The sequence below is a fragment of the Anarrhichthys ocellatus genome, unplaced genomic scaffold, assembly GCF_004355925.1.
Source record: "Anarrhichthys ocellatus isolate YVR2014 unplaced genomic scaffold, GSC_Weel_1.0 scaffold57, whole genome shotgun sequence".
Classification (NCBI taxonomy): Eukaryota; Metazoa; Chordata; class Actinopteri; order Perciformes; family Anarhichadidae; genus Anarrhichthys; species Anarrhichthys ocellatus.
This window is the reverse complement of record NW_022280087.1, coordinates 1,397,445-1,415,199: the sequence shown is the minus strand read 5'-3', so window position 1 is coordinate 1,415,199 and position 17,755 is coordinate 1,397,445. Positions and strand designations below refer to the sequence as shown.

The 17,755-nt window shown below is 44.5% G+C and overlaps 1 protein-coding gene across 1 annotated transcript; it reads left to right on the top strand.

The window, feature by feature from the left end:
• Positions 1 to 287: 287 nt before the first annotated feature.
• On the top strand, positions 288 to 14,385 carry sdhaf3 (succinate dehydrogenase complex assembly factor 3). The gene is made up of 2 exons (XM_031871368.1): positions 288 to 641; positions 14,017 to 14,385. The coding sequence occupies exons 1-2, from the start codon at positions 465 to 467 to the stop codon at positions 14,209 to 14,211; spliced, it is 372 nt and encodes a 123-aa protein (XP_031727228.1). The 5' UTR covers positions 288 to 464; the 3' UTR covers positions 14,212 to 14,385.
• Positions 14,386 to 17,755: the final 3,370 nt, after the last annotated feature.

Below are 17,755 nucleotides of genomic sequence, written 5' to 3'. Positions count from 1 at the left end.
CACTGGCTTTGTAAATATATATTTATGTGGAAATGTGCATTGTATCCTTTGTTCTTTTTATGTGTCCCTGTGACAGGGTTAGGGTTAGACTTTGCTGCTCGTTTTGATATGTGTTATATAAATAAGCATTATTATTAGTGTAATGTTAAGTTTAAAGGAAAACAAAGAAAACAATATTCTTGGGAGTGTAACATAGAAAGTAATGGACTACTCAGTCTTGTATTTTTTGCAGGGCTACTGCTCCAGTCCAGTAGGTGTCGCTAATGTGCCCGTTCGCTAGCCTGCTAACCAGAAGAACACACTTCCGGGATAAACAAGGACATGTGTGTTAAATAACTATCTTTGTTAATGTCGTTTTCTGTCTCTATCCTTTAACTTCGTTGGGTCAGTCACTCAAATGCATGAATACTATTAGAAGTGTTACTTAAACAGACACCGTTAGTTAGCGTCCCTCGACTTTATTTATGGCTGCCTCGGTTCATGTCTCCAAAGTCCGGTCTTTGTACAAGAGGATTCTGATCCTGCATCGGTTCCTGCCGATAGATTTAAGAGCCCTCGGCGACCAGTATGTGAAAGACGAGTTCAGAAGACACAAAGGTGCTGCAGCTGAGGAGGCGAAGGGCTTCATGGCAGAGTGGGAGGTAAAACCATTGCATCTCATACGGCACCAACCAAACCCCATTCATTAATCTCTCAATCTAAAAACAGGGTTCCATGATTGCTGCTGGGGGAACTCTCATAGACCTCACTCACAACATGCCCTCCGTCTTACTATTCATTTATTCCAACAGAGTGTACAGCTTCATTAGGTCTGAAATCAGATATAATAATAGATATAGATATGTGGACTGAGCTATTAAAGTGCTGCTTTGTTGATTTATCCCGAATTAACCACAATACATTCATTTTTTTAAATGTAGCAAAACTAAAACTCAAACTGAACTCAGTTTGTCCCTGTGTCCGGTAACGTTGCAGATTGCATAGTTATTTCTAGGAAATGTCATCTAAATTCATAGGATATTATGGACTTGTAAAATAAAGCATTATTGTTTTGTTTCCCAAAATAGAAGTCTACATGCTGTTTCAAAGCACGCTGTTGAGAATAGTTCTGAAATGTTGTGGTGGAGAAATAATGAATGAAATATTATTTTTTTGCCTAAAAGTGGTCATATTGAGTCTGGCAAAACTTGAATCAGCCTGTAGGACCCACCGTGAGGCATCAGTTGTAGAATGTTAAAGAACCAGATTTCCCTGTAAAATGACTACAGACATGACCTCAGTGTTGTAAATGCTGTCTGCACCCAAGGTCCTCTTTGACTTGACCCGTCCTCAGTAATGTCGTCTCTGCTGGCTGATGCATTCCCGTGTGATGTCAGTCCGTCACCACATGATGGCAGAGCAGTGTCAGGAACCAGGAGGCCAACATGGAGGGACTGTTGGAGGTGATTGTAGACTGAATATTTATGGTTAAGCTCATAGTTCTAAGTCACACCGTCACAATGTAAATATTGTAAATATTGAACACGTGTTATTGTTGGACCCAGGGGACTTTATTATTTGGAATCATAAGACAGTCAGTGAAGGTCTGTGGGAAAGTTAAACTCTGTTTTTCACACTGTGAAACTCACAGCTGTCACTGCCGGCTAAACAGAATGTAGTGCCGAGCCCACCCCGGTATGAAATCATATATACATTATTATATAAAATGTATTCCATACACTATCTGATCATGTTGGCCAATCTATCCGACTATGGGAACAGGGAAATGTTGAGCTTGAAGGTTCATTATTGTTGGAAATGGTAGTTTGACAAAACAAATCTTAGTACGAGGCCCTTTGATTTGGTATTTTTCAGTCTCATTAGAATATCATGATTTGATTGGTTGAAGTATTATGTCAATAATCAATACTCATTTCATAATTGACCAATATATTAAAATAAGTTGTATAACAAACATTGTTCTTGTATCAGCAGATATGCATCTTCTTCACCAGTATACCAGTGGTCTAGTCCAGTAGTGTGTGTTGCCTTCGCCTTGTGTTTGTTTTGGAATAATTATGATAATAAAACAAAAATTATCCAAATTGTGTTTCCTTCCAGAGAAATATAGCTACAGTAAGGCTGCACAATTAATCGAATATTAATAATAAAATGAACATGAGTGATTGTGATTTTGATGTTTGTGCTGCGTGGTCTGTTCATTGTAAACTCCGCTGCTGATGCCCATGGATGAGTTAAGAGGCCTGGACACAGCGGTGAAGGCTGGGACACGTTCGTTGCGATGAAAGTGGCTCATGAAGCAAAAAAGGTTTAACTTCCAAGTCTTTCGCATCAGTGGGCCCGTAGAGCAAGCACCCTGGCGCCTCCCAGCCCTCGGTCCAGTCTTGTTCTCGGCCTCATCCACATGAAGGAGGAAGGGAAATAATTCTGGCTTCAACTTTTAGTGCATTTTATAACTTTTAGGACATAATGATTTAAATAAGGGCTAGTTAATTGTTCATACTGGGAAGTTGATTCACCTCACAAAAAAGAATCCGTCGAGTTACAGATGTCTCTAAGTCTATGGTGAAAAGTCTTTTTTGGGGTGCCATGACATCATGTGACGGACCCTAAATTGTAATTGCACCATTTGGCCTCTAGGCTTGGTCATGGTGCTGTGCTTGCACCCTACAGCATCAGCCTGTGAAAAAGGTCCCTGAACGTTGCAGCTGTAGTCCAGAGTAGAGTAATATACTGAATACTTGTTTTGCCATCTGCTGTGTTTTATTAGAGTGAAATGCACTGAAGATGAAGAACCTTATTGTAAGTCATATTTTGATGCAAAGACTTGCAAATTGGCAGGAATTTAGCACAAAAATATCCATTTTAATTGTATTATTTTCATTGCATATGATTTTATTTTAGTATATTAATTAACGCAGGCCTTGTGTGATCTGATGCTAAAGTCTGGGAGAAACCTCAGTGGAGTTGGAGTTAGACCTGGATTCATGTGCTGATGGGGGATCAGTATATTTGCAATTTGTCCTCTAGTTCCCAAAATAATCACGAGAGTGCGCCAGGTCTTTTTTTATGTCACTACGGGGGAGAGCTAATGTTTTCTAGCACAATTACGCACTGCTGGGGGATGGTAAATCACCCATCTGCAGCCAATTTATCTAATGAAGTAGATGGTGATTGCAGATGGATTCCTGAGAGCTCCTTCTGTCATTGCCATAGCTGTGAAGCCACCGGGGAGGAAGTCACTTTCATTATGCCTCACTGTATCAGTATGCATTGTTGTCAAACCCAGAGGCCATTTGCATTGGTTCCAATTAGGGGACGAGTGGCTTTTGTCATATTTACACTCTTCTTTGGCTGTATGTCAAATGGAAACATTTCTAGGCAAAACTTAGTTTGAGTAATTGAATAATTGAATAATTGTCCACGATAAGTTGGTGAGAAAAACACCTGAGCTGCACTGTTGGCCCCATGTGGACACACAAAGAGCAGAACATGATGCTGAAATCGCCCTAGCCAATGATGACTTCTGGATTTCATCTTCAGTTCGCGACCACTGTTTGTACGTGAGCGTAATGAACTGGCAGTCAAGCGATGGATGAATCAAGTAGCATATCAGAAAATAAATAATAATGTTTTAAACACAAACAAATACTTCCACCCCGTCGCATCCGTCCGGCCCCCACCTTCCACCGCCTTCTTTTCCAGGAATAGCGGCTGGGGTCAACAGCTGCTGTGGTTCTCTCCTGATGCTGTATTCAATTTCATTTTTTAAAATCCAAAGCTTGCATTGAGGTTCTCGGATGAATCTTTGAACGTCTGTGGTGCTCTCATGCTAGACTGCCCCATTCATAAAGGAGCGTGCGGGAGAAAGAACGCAGTGAAAGTCATGTTTGAAAGGCTAAACGCAAATATGGATTGAATCTGAATATCTTGTTAGATAAAAACAAAATTTAAAAAGGAAGATAAATTTAGATTTAAAAAATATATAAAGTTAAGATGAAAACAAATTTAGGAAATGATTTCCAACCTGACGGATTACATTTCACATTTGATTTAGAATTGCATTCCATCCATCCATCCATCCATTTTCCACCGCTTATCCGGGGTCGGGTCGCGGTGGCAGCAGGTCAAGCAGGCCGACCCAGACCTCCCTCTCACCGGCAACATGTTCCAGCTCATTCTGGGGGATCCCGAGGCGTTCCCAGGCCAGCTGGGAGATGTAATCTCTCCAGCGTGTTCTGGGTCTTCCCCGGGGTCTCTTCCCAGTTGGACGTGCCTGGAAAACCTCCAGTGGGAGGCGTCCAGGAGGCATCCTAATTAGATGCCCGAACCACCTCAGCTGACTCCTTTCGACGCGAAGGAGTAGCGGCTCTACTCCAAGCTCCCTCCTGATGACCGAGCTCCTTACCCTATCTCTAAGGCTGAGCCCGGCCACCCTACGGAGGAAACTCATTTCGGCCGCTTGTAGCCGCGACCTTGTCCTTTCGGTCACGACCCAGAGTTCGTGACCATAGGTGAGGGTAGGAACGTAGACCGAGTGGTAAATTGAGAGCTTTGCCTTCCGGCTCAGCTCCCTCTTCACCAAGACGGTCCGGTGCAGCGCCTGCTTTACTGCTGCAGCTGCACCGATCCGTCTGTCGATCTCCCGCTTCATCTTACCCTCACTCATGAACAAGACCCCGAGATACTTGAACTCCTACTTGAACTCAATTAAAACATGTTCCTTCATTAGCAAGAATACATATTGTAGTTTATTTTCATAAAGAAAGTAAAATGATTTATAATTGTTCTTTTTATATTAATTGCCCGCATAGTGTCCATTAGCACTTTATTAATTTGTAAAAAAGTATTTTTTTCTGATTTGAATTGAGTTCAAGCTCCTTGAGGTAGGCACTCCGTCCCCACCTGGAGGGAGCAATCCACCGGTTTCCGGCAGAGAACCATGGCCTCAGATTTGGAGGTGCTAACTCTCATCCCCGCCGCTTCACACTCTGCTGCAAACCGCCCCAGTGAATGCTGGAGGTCACGATCCGAGGAGGCTAACAGGACCACATCATCTGCAAATAGCAGAGAGGCGATCCCGAGACCCCCGAAACTGATGTTCTCCGCCCCCAGGCTGCGCCTAGATATCCTGTCCATGAAAATCACGAACAGGGCCGGTGACAAAGGGCAGCCCTGGCGGAGGCCAACACCCACCGGGAACGTGTCTGACTTATTGCCGAGAATGCGGACACAGCTCCTACTGCAGTCGTACAGAGACCGGATCGGCCGTTGTAACGGGTCCGGCACCCGGCACCCCATACTCCCGCAGCACCCCCCACAAGACCCCCTGAGGGACCCGGTCGAAAGCCTTCTCCAAGTCCACAAAGCACATGTAGACTGGTTGGGCAAACTCCCAGAACCCCTCCAGTAGTCTTGCGAGGGTAAAGAGCTGGTCCACTGTTCCACGGCCGGGACGGAATCCGCACTGCTCCTCTTGAATCTGAGGTTCGACAAACGGTCGGAGCCTCCTTTCCAGCACCCTGGCATAAGCCTTCCCTGGGAGGCTGAGTAGTGTGATACCCCGGTAATTCGAGCACACTCTCCGGTCCCCCTTTTTGAAGATGGGAACCACCACCCCGGTCTGCCATTCCATGGGCACTGATCCCGACCCCCATGCGACATTGAAGGGGCGTGTCAGCCAGGACAGCCCAACTATGTCCAGCGCCTTCAGCATCTCAGTGCGGATCTCATCCACCCCCGGCGCCTTGCCACCAAGGAGCTTTTTAACTACCTCAGCGACCTCTGCCAGGGATATGGGTGAGCCTCCCCCTAGGTCCTCAGGCGCTGCCTCCTCTGCAGAGGACATGTTGGTCGGGTTTAGGAGTTCCTCAAAGTGCTCTTTCCATCGCCCGACGATGTCCTCCGTCCAGGTTAGCAGTCCCCCCCCCCCCTGCTGAGAACAGCCTGGGGTAAGCCCTGCTTTCCCTTCCTGAGCCGTTGGATGGTTTGCCAGAACCTCCTTGAGGCCAACCGAAAGTCCTTCTCCATGGCCTCCCCGAACTCCTCCCATGCCCGAGTTTTAGCATTCGCGACCACCGCAGCTGCAGCCCTTCTGGACTGCCAGTACCCGTCAGCTGCTTCAGGAGACCCCTGGGCCAACCAGGTCTTGAAGGTCTCCTTCTTCAGCTTGACGGCTTTCCTCACCTCCGGTGTCCACCACCGGGTTCTCGGGTTGCCGCCACGACAGGCACCGATGACCTTCCGGCCACAGCTCCTAGTGGCCGCGTCCACAATAGAGGCTTTGAACATGGTCCACTCGGATTCCGTGTCCCCAACCTCCCTCGGGATGTGTGAGAAGTTCTTCCGGAGGTGGGAGTTAAAGACCTCCCGGACAGGGTCCTCCGCCAGACGTTCCCAGTTCACCCTCACTACACGTTTGGGTTTGCCGGGTCTTTCCAACCGGTTCCCCTGCCATCTGATCAAACTCACCACCAGGTGGTGATCAGTTGACAGCTCTGCTCCTCTCTTCACCCGAGTGTCCAAGACATACGGCCGCAGATCAAATGATACGATTACAAAGTCGATCATTGATCTCTGGCCTAAGGTGTTCTGGTACCAGGTACACTTATGAGCCACCTTATGTTCGAACATAGTGTTCGTTATCTCCAAACCGTGGCAAGCACAGAAGTCCAATAACGAAACACCATTCGGGTTCAGATCGGGCAAGCCGTTCCTCCCAATCACCCCCCGCCAGGTTTCTCCGTCATTGCCCACGTGAGCGTTGAAGTCCCCCAGGAGAACTATGGAGTCGGTAGGCGGCGCCTTTCCAGGACCCCTCCCACCGACTCCAAGAAGGCCGGATACTCTGAACTGCTGTTTGGTGCATAAGCACAAACCACAGTCAGAGCCTTGCTCCCCGCAACCCGTAGGCGCATGGAGGCGACCCTCTCGCTCTCCGGGGAGAACTCCAACACAGCGGCGCTCAGCCGGGGGCTCGTGAGTATCCCCACTCCCGCCCGGCGCCTCTCACCCTGGGCAACTCCGGAAAAGGACAACTCCGGAAAAGGACAAAGTCCAACCCCACTCCAGGAGCTTGGTTCCAGAGCCAACGCTGTGTGTGGAGGTGAGTCCAACTATTTCTAGCTGGTATCGCTCCACCTCCTGCACCAGCTCCGGCTCTTTCCCCGCTAGCGAGGTGATGTTCCACGTCCCTAGAGCTAGTCTATGCCGCCGGCGATTGGCATGCCCGGGCCTCCCGCCCGACCCACCGCCCGGTCTGCATAGCACACGACCCCGATGCTTGTCCCTGCGGGTCGTGGGTCCACAGGGTGGCTGCTCCATGGTGTTTATTCGGGCTGTGCCCGACCGGGCCCCATGGGCAAAGGCCTGGCCACCAGACGCTCGCCTATGAGCTCCCCTCCTGGGTCTGGCTCCGGGAGGGTGCCCCGGTTTCCCTGGTCCGGGCGAGGTGGCTGTAGTCCGTGGGCTGACTATCATAGGGGTCGTTTTGAACCGCTCTTAGCCTGGGCTCTCCCCTGAAACCTGTTTGCCTTGGGAGACCCTACCAGGGGCTAATGCCCGGACAACATAGCTCCCAGGATCACTGAGCCACTCAAACTCCTCCACCACGATAAGGTGGCGATTCGCGGAGAATTGCATTCCATTCATATTCATTTGTAGATCTACATGTGAGGTACTGTGCCAAAGCCTTTAAGCTCAGCCAGGTTCACCCTGCTGGACTTCAGATCATTGGACTGCTCACAGTAAACAGCAAATGGACTTGTATTTTAATAGTGCCCTTTTATTCCTCCGACCCCTCAAAGCACTGTACTCTACACGTCAACATTTACCCATTAACATGCGCATTCACACTCCGACGGCACAGCCTTTGGAAGCATTTTGGGGTTCAGTGCCTTGCCCGAGGACACCTAATTGGGAGTCAGGAAGCTGTCAGTAAAATACAGGTAGCGTCATGCCTGTTGATCGTGTTCACATTGTAGCCTGTTTCCACATGTCTTTATTATTCCCCTATGTAAATCAGTCACTGCGATACAGTTTGGCAAAAAAGTATTTAGTCAGCCACCAATTGTACAAGTTCTCCCACTTAAAAAGATGAGAGAGGTCTGTAATTTTCTTCATAGGTATACCTCAACTATGAGAGACAAAATGAGAAAAAAAAAAAATCCAGAAAATCACATTGTATGATTTTTAAAGAATTTATTTGCAAATTATGGTGGAAAATAAGTATTTGGTCAATAACAAAAGTTAATCTAAATACTTTGTTATATACCCTTTGTTGGCAATGACAGAGGTCAAACATTTTCTGTAAGTCTTCACAAGCTTTTCACACACTGTTGCTGGTATTTTGGCCCATTCCTCCATGCAGATCTCCTCTAGAGCAGTGATGTTTTGGGGCTGTCGCTGGGCAACACGGACTTTCAACTCCCTCCACAGATTTTCTATGGGGTTGAGATCTGGAGACTGGCTAGGCCACTCCAGGACCTTGAAATGCTTCTTACGAAGCCACTCCTTCGTTGCCCGGGCAGTGTGTTTGGGATCATTGTCATGCTGAAAGACCCAGCCACGTTTCATCTTCAATGCCCTTGCTGATGGAAGGAGGTTTCCACTCAAAATCTTACGATACATGGCCCCATTCATTCTTTCCTTTACACGGATCAGTCGTCCTGGTCCCCTTGCAGAATAACAGCCCCAAAGCATGATGTTTCCACCCTCATGCTTCACAGTAGGTATGGTGTTCTTTGGATGCAACTCGGCATTCTTTCTCCTCCAAACACGACGAGTTGAGTTTTTACCAAAAAGTTCTATTTTGGTTTCATCTGACCATATGACATTCTCCCAATCCTCTTCTGGATCATCCAAATGCTCTCTAGCAAACTTCAGACGGGCCTGGACATGTACTGGCTTAAGCAGGGGGACACGTCTGGCACTGCAGGATTTGAGTCCCTGGCGGCGTAGTGTGTTACTGATGGTAGCCTTTGTTACTTTGGTCCCCCCGTGTGGTTCTGGGATTTTTGTTCACCGTTCTTGTGATCATTTTGACCCCACGGGGTGAGATCTTGCGTGGAGCCCCAGATCGAGGGAGACTATCAGTGGTCTTGTATGTCTTCCATTTTCTAATAATTGCTCCCACAGTTGATTTCTTCACAACAAGCTGCTTACCTATTGCAGATTCAGTCTTCCCAGCCTGGTGCAGGTCTACAATTTTGTTTCTGGTGTCCTTTGACAGCTCTTTGGTCTTGGCCATAGTGGAGTTTGGAGTGTGACTGTTTGAGGTTGTGGACAGGTGTCTTTTATACTGATAACGAGTTCAAACAGGTGCCATTAATACAGGTAACGAGTGGAGGACAGAGGAGCCTCTTAAAGAAGAAGTTACAGGTCTGTGAGAGCCAGAAATCTTGCTTGTTTGTAGGTGACCAAATACTTATTTTACTGAGGAATTTACCAATTAATTCATTAAAAATCCTACAATGTGATTTCCTGGATTCTTTGCCCCCATTCTGTCTCTCATAGTTGAAGTGTACCTATGATGAAAATTACAGGCATCTCTCATCTTTTTAAGTGGGAGAACTTGCACAATTGGTGGCTGACTAAATACTTTTTTGCCCCACTGTATGTGTTATGTTTATTCATGCAAACATCCAACACCCATAGGTGCAACAACACTATCGTTGGTCCTTGTTGCAAACGCAACACAGGCGACCCTTCCGCCAACTTTTCCCTCAATCCGTGTCCTGCGCTCCCTTTGACTGTGGCTCCCCGACAGATCCAGATATTTAGCATGCTAGATATCTCTAACCGCATTAAATAATAGCTAATAACACCAGAGCTCATTCACTCTTCTGTCATTGTCAAGTCCAGAGGCCAGGACATTCGTTTTGTTTAATTTAGATGTAAATAAAATAATTTCATTTAGCAGGATGCCCGTTAGCTTCAACAAAACCAAGGTTTTTCTTTGTGAAATCCAATCACACACCGTATTAGTAAACAACACACATGTAATTCCCACACGCCTTTCCCATTTGCACCAATTGCTGTATTTGATAGCTGCCGAGAACACACCACATTGTGTTATGTAATGAGTATAGCAAAGCCCGAATAACACAAACTCTGCCCTGACTGTCTCCCTAGTCCTGTTCTCCTCTCCGTCCATTCTGTCAAACAGAGGTGAATTTCCTCTGTATCTCGGCTTCCTCAGAAAAATACAGACGAGTCGGAACAGACGCGGAGCAAGACTCAATGAGATTACAAGCACTGAGTGTTCAGCGTGTAATCCATTTATTTCAGAGGCACCCATGGGAGTTCTCTGCTAGTAATAAATCTGCTCCATTGGGACGAACAAGCGTTCCCCAAAGAGATGGAGAGAAATGTGTTTGTAGGAAGCAAAGGAAAAAATGAGGGAGTATTGTAAAGAGGAAACGAAGAGATATTGACATGATTGCAGAAAAACACCTGCTGTGACAGTTTGACTTACTGTGTTCTATTTCTTTCATCTGTATTATTTAGTTAGGGGTGCCTGCCAGGTCTCTTTAGGTTGCTCAGTCAGTTTTTGTTTCATTTGTAGTTTTCCTTTTTTTAATGCTTTTATCAAATCTAATAAGGATAGCACACCAATCTAATGTACACCTTACACATCGATACTCAACTCAACAACAATACAAAACCAAAATATTCTTATATTTCACAAAAACACCCCAAATCCCGAAGTTCACAAAACAATAATAATCCCACTCAAATTTTGACTCTGGGTTTTCTTTTACACTGTTTTTAGTCAATTCTGTTAGCCAAAGAGGAAAATTCAGTTTTGTTCGCCATGGACTCCACACTGTCACTAACTTTACTCCCTGAATAAATATTATCACAGTTTTATTTAAAAAAAAAAAAGTGATTGTGGACAGAAGGGTCTACAATATGTGTTTGAAGGATCTCTCCAGGAAGTCAAACTGAATCAGCTGTGAAAACGTTGAAGATAGAAGCTAAAGTGTAAGCTCTTGGTCCAGCCTCGTTCTCATTCACATGAATGGGGGAAGTAAAATATACTAATTGCTGAGTGCAGAGTTACTTTCAACTCTAGATTCAGCTATTTTACAGCTTGTTGGACCTAATTTAGATAATTACTATTCATGTGTTGTTGATGGTGATTCACATCAAAAAAAGTCATCTGCTGAGTTACAGGCGTCTGTTTTCAAATTGAAGTCTATGGGGGGAAAAAGTACTTTTGGGCCCCATGGCATCAAGTGATGGACCCGCTAATTCCACCGTTCAGCAACTTTGTAATTATGTTCCTGGGGGCATGGTATACATTTAGTATACCTTTGGTAGCTAGCGTAGCATATACATGCTAACGCTTGGTAATGATGTGCCGACAGACTACCAATGTTAGGACCGGCTGAGTGATAGCTGGCTGTTGGAGGGGAGCCTCTACCAGGAATGTGTTTGATGGAAACCAAGCCTCACATTGATTTCCATTAGCGGGCCCAATTTAAACATAATTGGTGGCGCCGGCACGTGAGTGTATTGATCAGGCTGCTGATTAAACAATTATGAGCACATTGGGCCCTGCGCAATGAGGGGACTGAAGTGTGGGTTAGATGTATTTCTGCACCCTCTGTTTAAGCTTTACATATCAATAGAAAAAAAGCCAAATTGTAGGCCGAAACATGAGGTGACAACATCGCCTACCTGTTGTGTGGAGACCATGGACAGCACTGTTTATGTAACTGTGCAGAGTGCTGAAGGTGGGGATTGACAGCGTTCTTCGACTTAAATGAGTGTGTGGTTCAAACCAAAGAACAGAATGACCCTTTAAAACAAACACTGGCCTGACATGACTGTGAGTGTGACGGCTGCATGACTCAGGTGACATTCCCAGAAAATACTTTTTAGCATTCATCAGATTTGCTTTTAATAAAACCAAAGTGATGATGTTACCAGAAGCCTTCACGCAGAGCCCTGCTAATGTTATAGATCCATTCATTTACTCACCTAGACTTTCCCAGTTAAGGCCTTGAATGATACAGTCATAAAGTACAAGCATGAGTGTGTCAAACTGTTGGCGTGTTCCTTTAAGCTGCCTCGGGGAGGATATTTCCTCTTTGGCAAATGTTCAACATAATTACATTATGTGCAGGAAGAAGCCTCTCAGATGAACGGCTTCTTATCGCTCAGCAGTGAATGTGTTCTGAATGCCCAAGATGCTCTCTGGAGGGGCAAACATCAGACATTCACTGTGTGCACTCTGTTCAAACGACAGACCGCTATTCAGAAGTGAAAGAGATGGAGGCGGGCCGTGGTCCTGCTCGGGATGATTCATACGCAGCGCCGACAGCTTTGGCTCGTCGCACACAGGCTATTAGGCTAACTAGCCGGTTCACCCCGTAAGGAGAGGACATCTATGTGTACAGATCGGCCACGAGCGATGTCAATGCTGTAAATTAGAGAACATAACCTTGAGTTTGCTATATATTAATAAACATGAATCTTTTTCCCATTCAAGGAGGACTAATTGTGATGGACTAGTGGAGAATTAGAAATGTGCTGTTATTTCTTGCTGGAGGATCTATGACACTGTCACTATCGGGGCTCTGCCACATCTGTCACTGAGCCACATCAGTCAGAGTCAACCATCACTTTGCTTTTATTCTAAGAACATCTGTCTGATCTTACAGATACAACTTCAGTTAGAGGTTTAGTGTAAAGCCAGACATTATGGGGTCCTGTACTTGTAATAATTGTGGTCACATTTTTATACTTTTGGCTCTGGTTATCTTAATGTTTATGTTTTCAAGATAAGGAATATGCTTGAATTTGAATATACTCCCTCAGAAATGCTTGACATCCAACATAACCTGGTGTTTCACTTACACAATCACTCACGTAAACCATTGTATCATATCATGATCGCAACATACAATCAAAGTTAATAGGAGCTATTCATCAATTCATGATCAAAGCATGAAAACATAATCCAAGCTAAAGTGGAATTAATGTCAAAAACACACTGGTCAATGCACCTGAATGCATCAGTTTGAAGTTCAACAGCATTCATTTGGGAGTTAGCCCCCCACTACACTGCACAAATAGGACATGTAGACAAACAGACTGGCTGGAGTTATGCCATGTATGTGAGCTGTCATCTCTACAGAGCTGCTCCATAAGGAAAGGACGCAATGTGTTGAACATGTTAAAAGTACTCACGCGATGACGTGTCATGTACGGCTGAAGTTTTCCTTCTCTTGTCAACAAATGCCATAAAAAGACCAAAACCAACAATGTGATAGTCAGTTTGTCAACACTTTAGACTGTCCCACTCAAGTCCATTAGTCCATCGTTTAATTTAAAAAAAAATGCTCAGTAATATAAACCTTACACAAATAAGAGTTTTGGGGACTACTTCCAGCAGCGGATTAATCCACATTTGGTACTCTAGTGCAGGGTTTCTGAAACGTTTTGTCTGGGGACCCACTTTTTTAGAAATGACAAACCATCGCGATCCAATTCTCAGTCGGCCTCGTCTATGAATCATGAGACGAGTGAATGGACGTTCCTGACCATCTTTACTGCACCTTCTCTATCACCTTATAGTATCTTGAATCCCCTGGCCTATCACCTTTGATCTTAACTTGGCACTTTGATTCGTCTGATTCGTGTCAGTTTGTCTTGATTTTAACATCACTTACTTTTATTAATCCAGTCTTTTCGATTGAAAAGACTGGATTCTAAAATGTGCTATACAAATACGTTTTGATTGATTGATTGATATAGTAGAATGCATAATATTATACTGCAATGGCGTAAGATAAAAAATAATAATAATTGGGGTTTCAATTGGGACATTTTTGTCCTTAAGGGTCTAAGTCTCAGTATTTCGGCTACACAGTTTATTATAGACTTATTATATGAGCTACGGTTGAAATATGTTTATGTTTAAAAACTCCCACTTGCCATTTAGACTAACACAGAAGACCAGGTGCTAAACACTGCTGCTATTCCTCTCTGTGCCCCCCCCCCCTCCAGAACTACAAGGCCACCATGCAGACTCAGGTACTGGAGTCAGCGGGGGAACAAAACAGCTCGGTCAAGTTCGGAGCCAACCTGCCGGAGGGGAAACTGGGCAGCTTCCAGGAAGACCAGATAGGCCAACTGTACGAACTCATGCTGGAGTCCACCAAATCCACCAGACAGTTTGACATCCAGGAGGACAGCAAGTGAAGCAGCAGGCCACAGAAAGGGGCCCGGGACAGCAACAAAACAAAAACCAGATGGTTCTATGATGGATTCAGATCATTAATGTATTACCTCTGAATGCTTCAGATGAGAAGTGGTACTCAAAGGCCGAGTAGAGGCATTTAAGAATATTTGATTATATTAAAGTCCTGTGTAATAGCTCCGTCTTCCTGTGCTTGTCTGTAAAAGCGGTGCCTCGTGCTCCTCCACGGGTGCATTAAGGTGGCACTAATTAGTTTCCTTTGTTATTTATTTTTTTTGCATGAATATAAATGTGAGTTTGTTTCTCGTGAAGGAAAGGCACCGAGACGCGAATGCACCCAGAGCTCACATAAGCGATGCTTCTTTCAGCCTCAGTGCCGTTGTTGGGGTGAAGCCCTCTTTATCCATGTGGAAATATGAGCACATGAATCCATGAGCTGTGTGTGTTGAGGGGGGGATGTTAGCGCTGTGATAAAAGCCAACATGGTAGCTGACGCACCGAGTTCAGACATCACAATGATGCAATGAGTCTTTGTCCTGCATCTGTTCCAAATATAAGGCTGCTCTGAACCTTCTTCTCATAGACACTGTTTTGGTTGTCAATTCAAATATCTGGAGAAGAACTCATGTTTGATATTTAGAAAGGCCTGACCATTTATTGGTCTCTCACTTAACTTCACATTTTGGAACCCCCACCTCTTTTATAATGCTCTCATACAGCCAGGCGGCAACCTCTGCTTCTGACAAGTGAAGCCAGTATGGAAGTTTCTCTCTGGATGCAAAAATAAGTCTGATTATATAGAAGTCTATGAGAAAATGACTCTACTTCTCTCTTGATTTATTACCTCAGTAAACATTGTAAACATGAGTTTATGGTCTCAATCTCTAGTTTCAAGTCTTCTTCAATACAGCATGATGTTCATTTACGTTAACTAACATTAAAATAACGTTAGGTTTACGTTACTCCTCCGTATTCCAAAAATAGTAACTTCCGTTTAACGGTTGCAAAAAAGCCAAGATGGAGACGAACTCAAGGCTTCATAACAGCAGTCCACAAACGAATGGGTGACGTCCCGATAACTATGTCTACTTCTTATATACAGTCTATGGCTAATACATTTAATAACGTGTGCACGCCACACAGTATATCATTCTTCAAAACTACTACAATTCCTGCTTTCTGTTGTAATGTTAATATTGGAACGGTGTGGATTCAACCTGTGAATTGTGTAGGCTGATGAAGAGAGAAATAATATAGACTAAATTACGAGAAAAAATATGAACTTGTTTTGTTTCATATGAATGAATCATCTGATATTAGACATTTTCAGAAAGATAGGAGACAGATTTTTTGATTGAGACTGACATGGTCTATTATGCACACAATTTGCTAATTAAGTATTAGCTTATTAAGTATTTTACAGTTCTGTTAAGTACAGGTTTTGGCTCCCCTACCCACCACCATATACAACAGATGAAGAGGTTATGAGTATACATTTTATTTTGTTTTAAAGGGTCATCAGCCGAAAAGGTTGGGAACCACTGATCCAAACCACATTTGGACGTTAAACTGAAATGACCACACCTTTGATGTCACAGCCAGTAATCTTACAACTTCTACAAGAGACTAAACACACAGCTTCAAAGAGCAATGCCCTTAAATGAGACCGAGCAGCACACAAACGGTCGATACGCACCCAGACAAAAGCTCATCAGCCCGACAGGAGAGAAGAAAACGTGAGTTTCCAAAGGGACAAGCGTGGGGCTCTAGTGGGAGCGGCTCAGTTACCATCAGTACTCCTTCACCATACAACACGGTTGTGTCTAGAAGTGTGCTCGACATGATTGGGAAAAAATCAATACTCCACAACAGCTTCATTTACAGCATTATGTGAGCTGAATTCACTTCGAGGAATAATCCCAAAGTGTTGCTAATCAATTGGAATCAATTACAGAGGTCTTGTTGACCGAAGTGAACAAACAGTGGTGGTGCTGAGAGGCAGAAGTGGAGGAAACCCGGGGTCGAGGTCAGAATTACGCAAAGTTGACTGAAGGTAATTTGGATGACTGAACGTTCACCAGAAGTGCATGCACCAGAATTCATGCTGTGCCGATGAAGTGATAGCACCATAGACTGTATAGAAGAAGTGGATGTAGTCATCGGGATGTCACCCATTGGTTTGTGGACTGCCATTTTGAAGCCTTGAGTTCGCCATCTTGGGTTTTTTTTTGCAACCAAAAAATGAAAGTTGCCATATTTGGAATGCAGAGAAGTGACATAAAGACGTTGTATAAGTCTCTGGTAGCAACCTGTCAATCACAGTAAGCCCGCCCTTAAGTATACTCCTCTTTATGGTCTATCATAACTTATGTTTTCAATGTTTACTGAGGTGATGATTCATGTGAGAAGTAGGATCATTTTCTCATAGACTTCTATACAACTTCTTTTTGCAACCAGAGGAGTCGCCCCCTGATGGTCAGTAGAGAGAATGCAGGTTTTAAGTCACTTCTGCATTGGCTTCACTCTGCAGAACCGGAGGTTGATCACGCAAGACTCCTGGATTCACATACCACACAAGAATCCATCAGGCATCGAGCAATGCATTTGTGCCCAGCAAGCCAAGAGCACAGACCAATCAGCGTCCTGTGAGGAGCTACTTGCGGCTACTCGTGGCTAAGGGCGTGGCAGGGGAGTGTTGGGATCTGGTAGGAGCGTGTTTGTAAGCAAGTATGACAACTATTGACATCAATGACATTATTAATGTCAATAAGATTATTAACAAACATTAATAATAACGGGGCAACAGGGACCAACCAAAATATAAATTAAGTTTTAAAATTGGTATTTTACTACTGGACAATTACGAGCCTACTACCGAAAATCAACAAACAATGGGGGGGGGGGTTAGTTAAACAATAAGGAAAGGGAAAACCCTCAAAACAAGGCAGATCATCACCGCCGCAGTAAAATACAGCAACTGTTACTCTATCACACAGAAACCCAACTGGTGAACTCAGATTCGGCAGCCGTGGCACTGGTCTGTTAACTGAATTTTCTTCCTCACGATTGGCAAATGTTGACTTGAATAGGAAGAGAATGGGGCACATAAGTTATCCTTCTCTTCCTCTGAAGATTCTGGGAGTTCTGTGAATCTTCCTTCTGCAGGCTAAAGTTGGCGGAGTACAGGGCAAGTTATCCGCTTCTCCTTCGGATCCAAAACAGTCAGTGTTTGACCAGCGAATGTAGAACTATTTCTAGGTTTTCTTAAAAACAAACAACGTATGAATGGAATCGCGTGGGATGGCTCAGAGGATGCCTTGTGTCAAATGGTCAATTACATTGTATGAGTCATACAAATATTGAAACTAAAACAGCTTATCATATAGCCAGCAGGTTTATCTACAGAGGACGAGATCCACAGCTGGCAGCTACTGGTGAATCAATTATTATTGGAAAACACTGTGTTTTATTAGTGTGAAATTAGTGTTGGAGAACAAACACTGCTGACGACAGTCAATAATGGGACAGGACAAAGGGAATTATTGA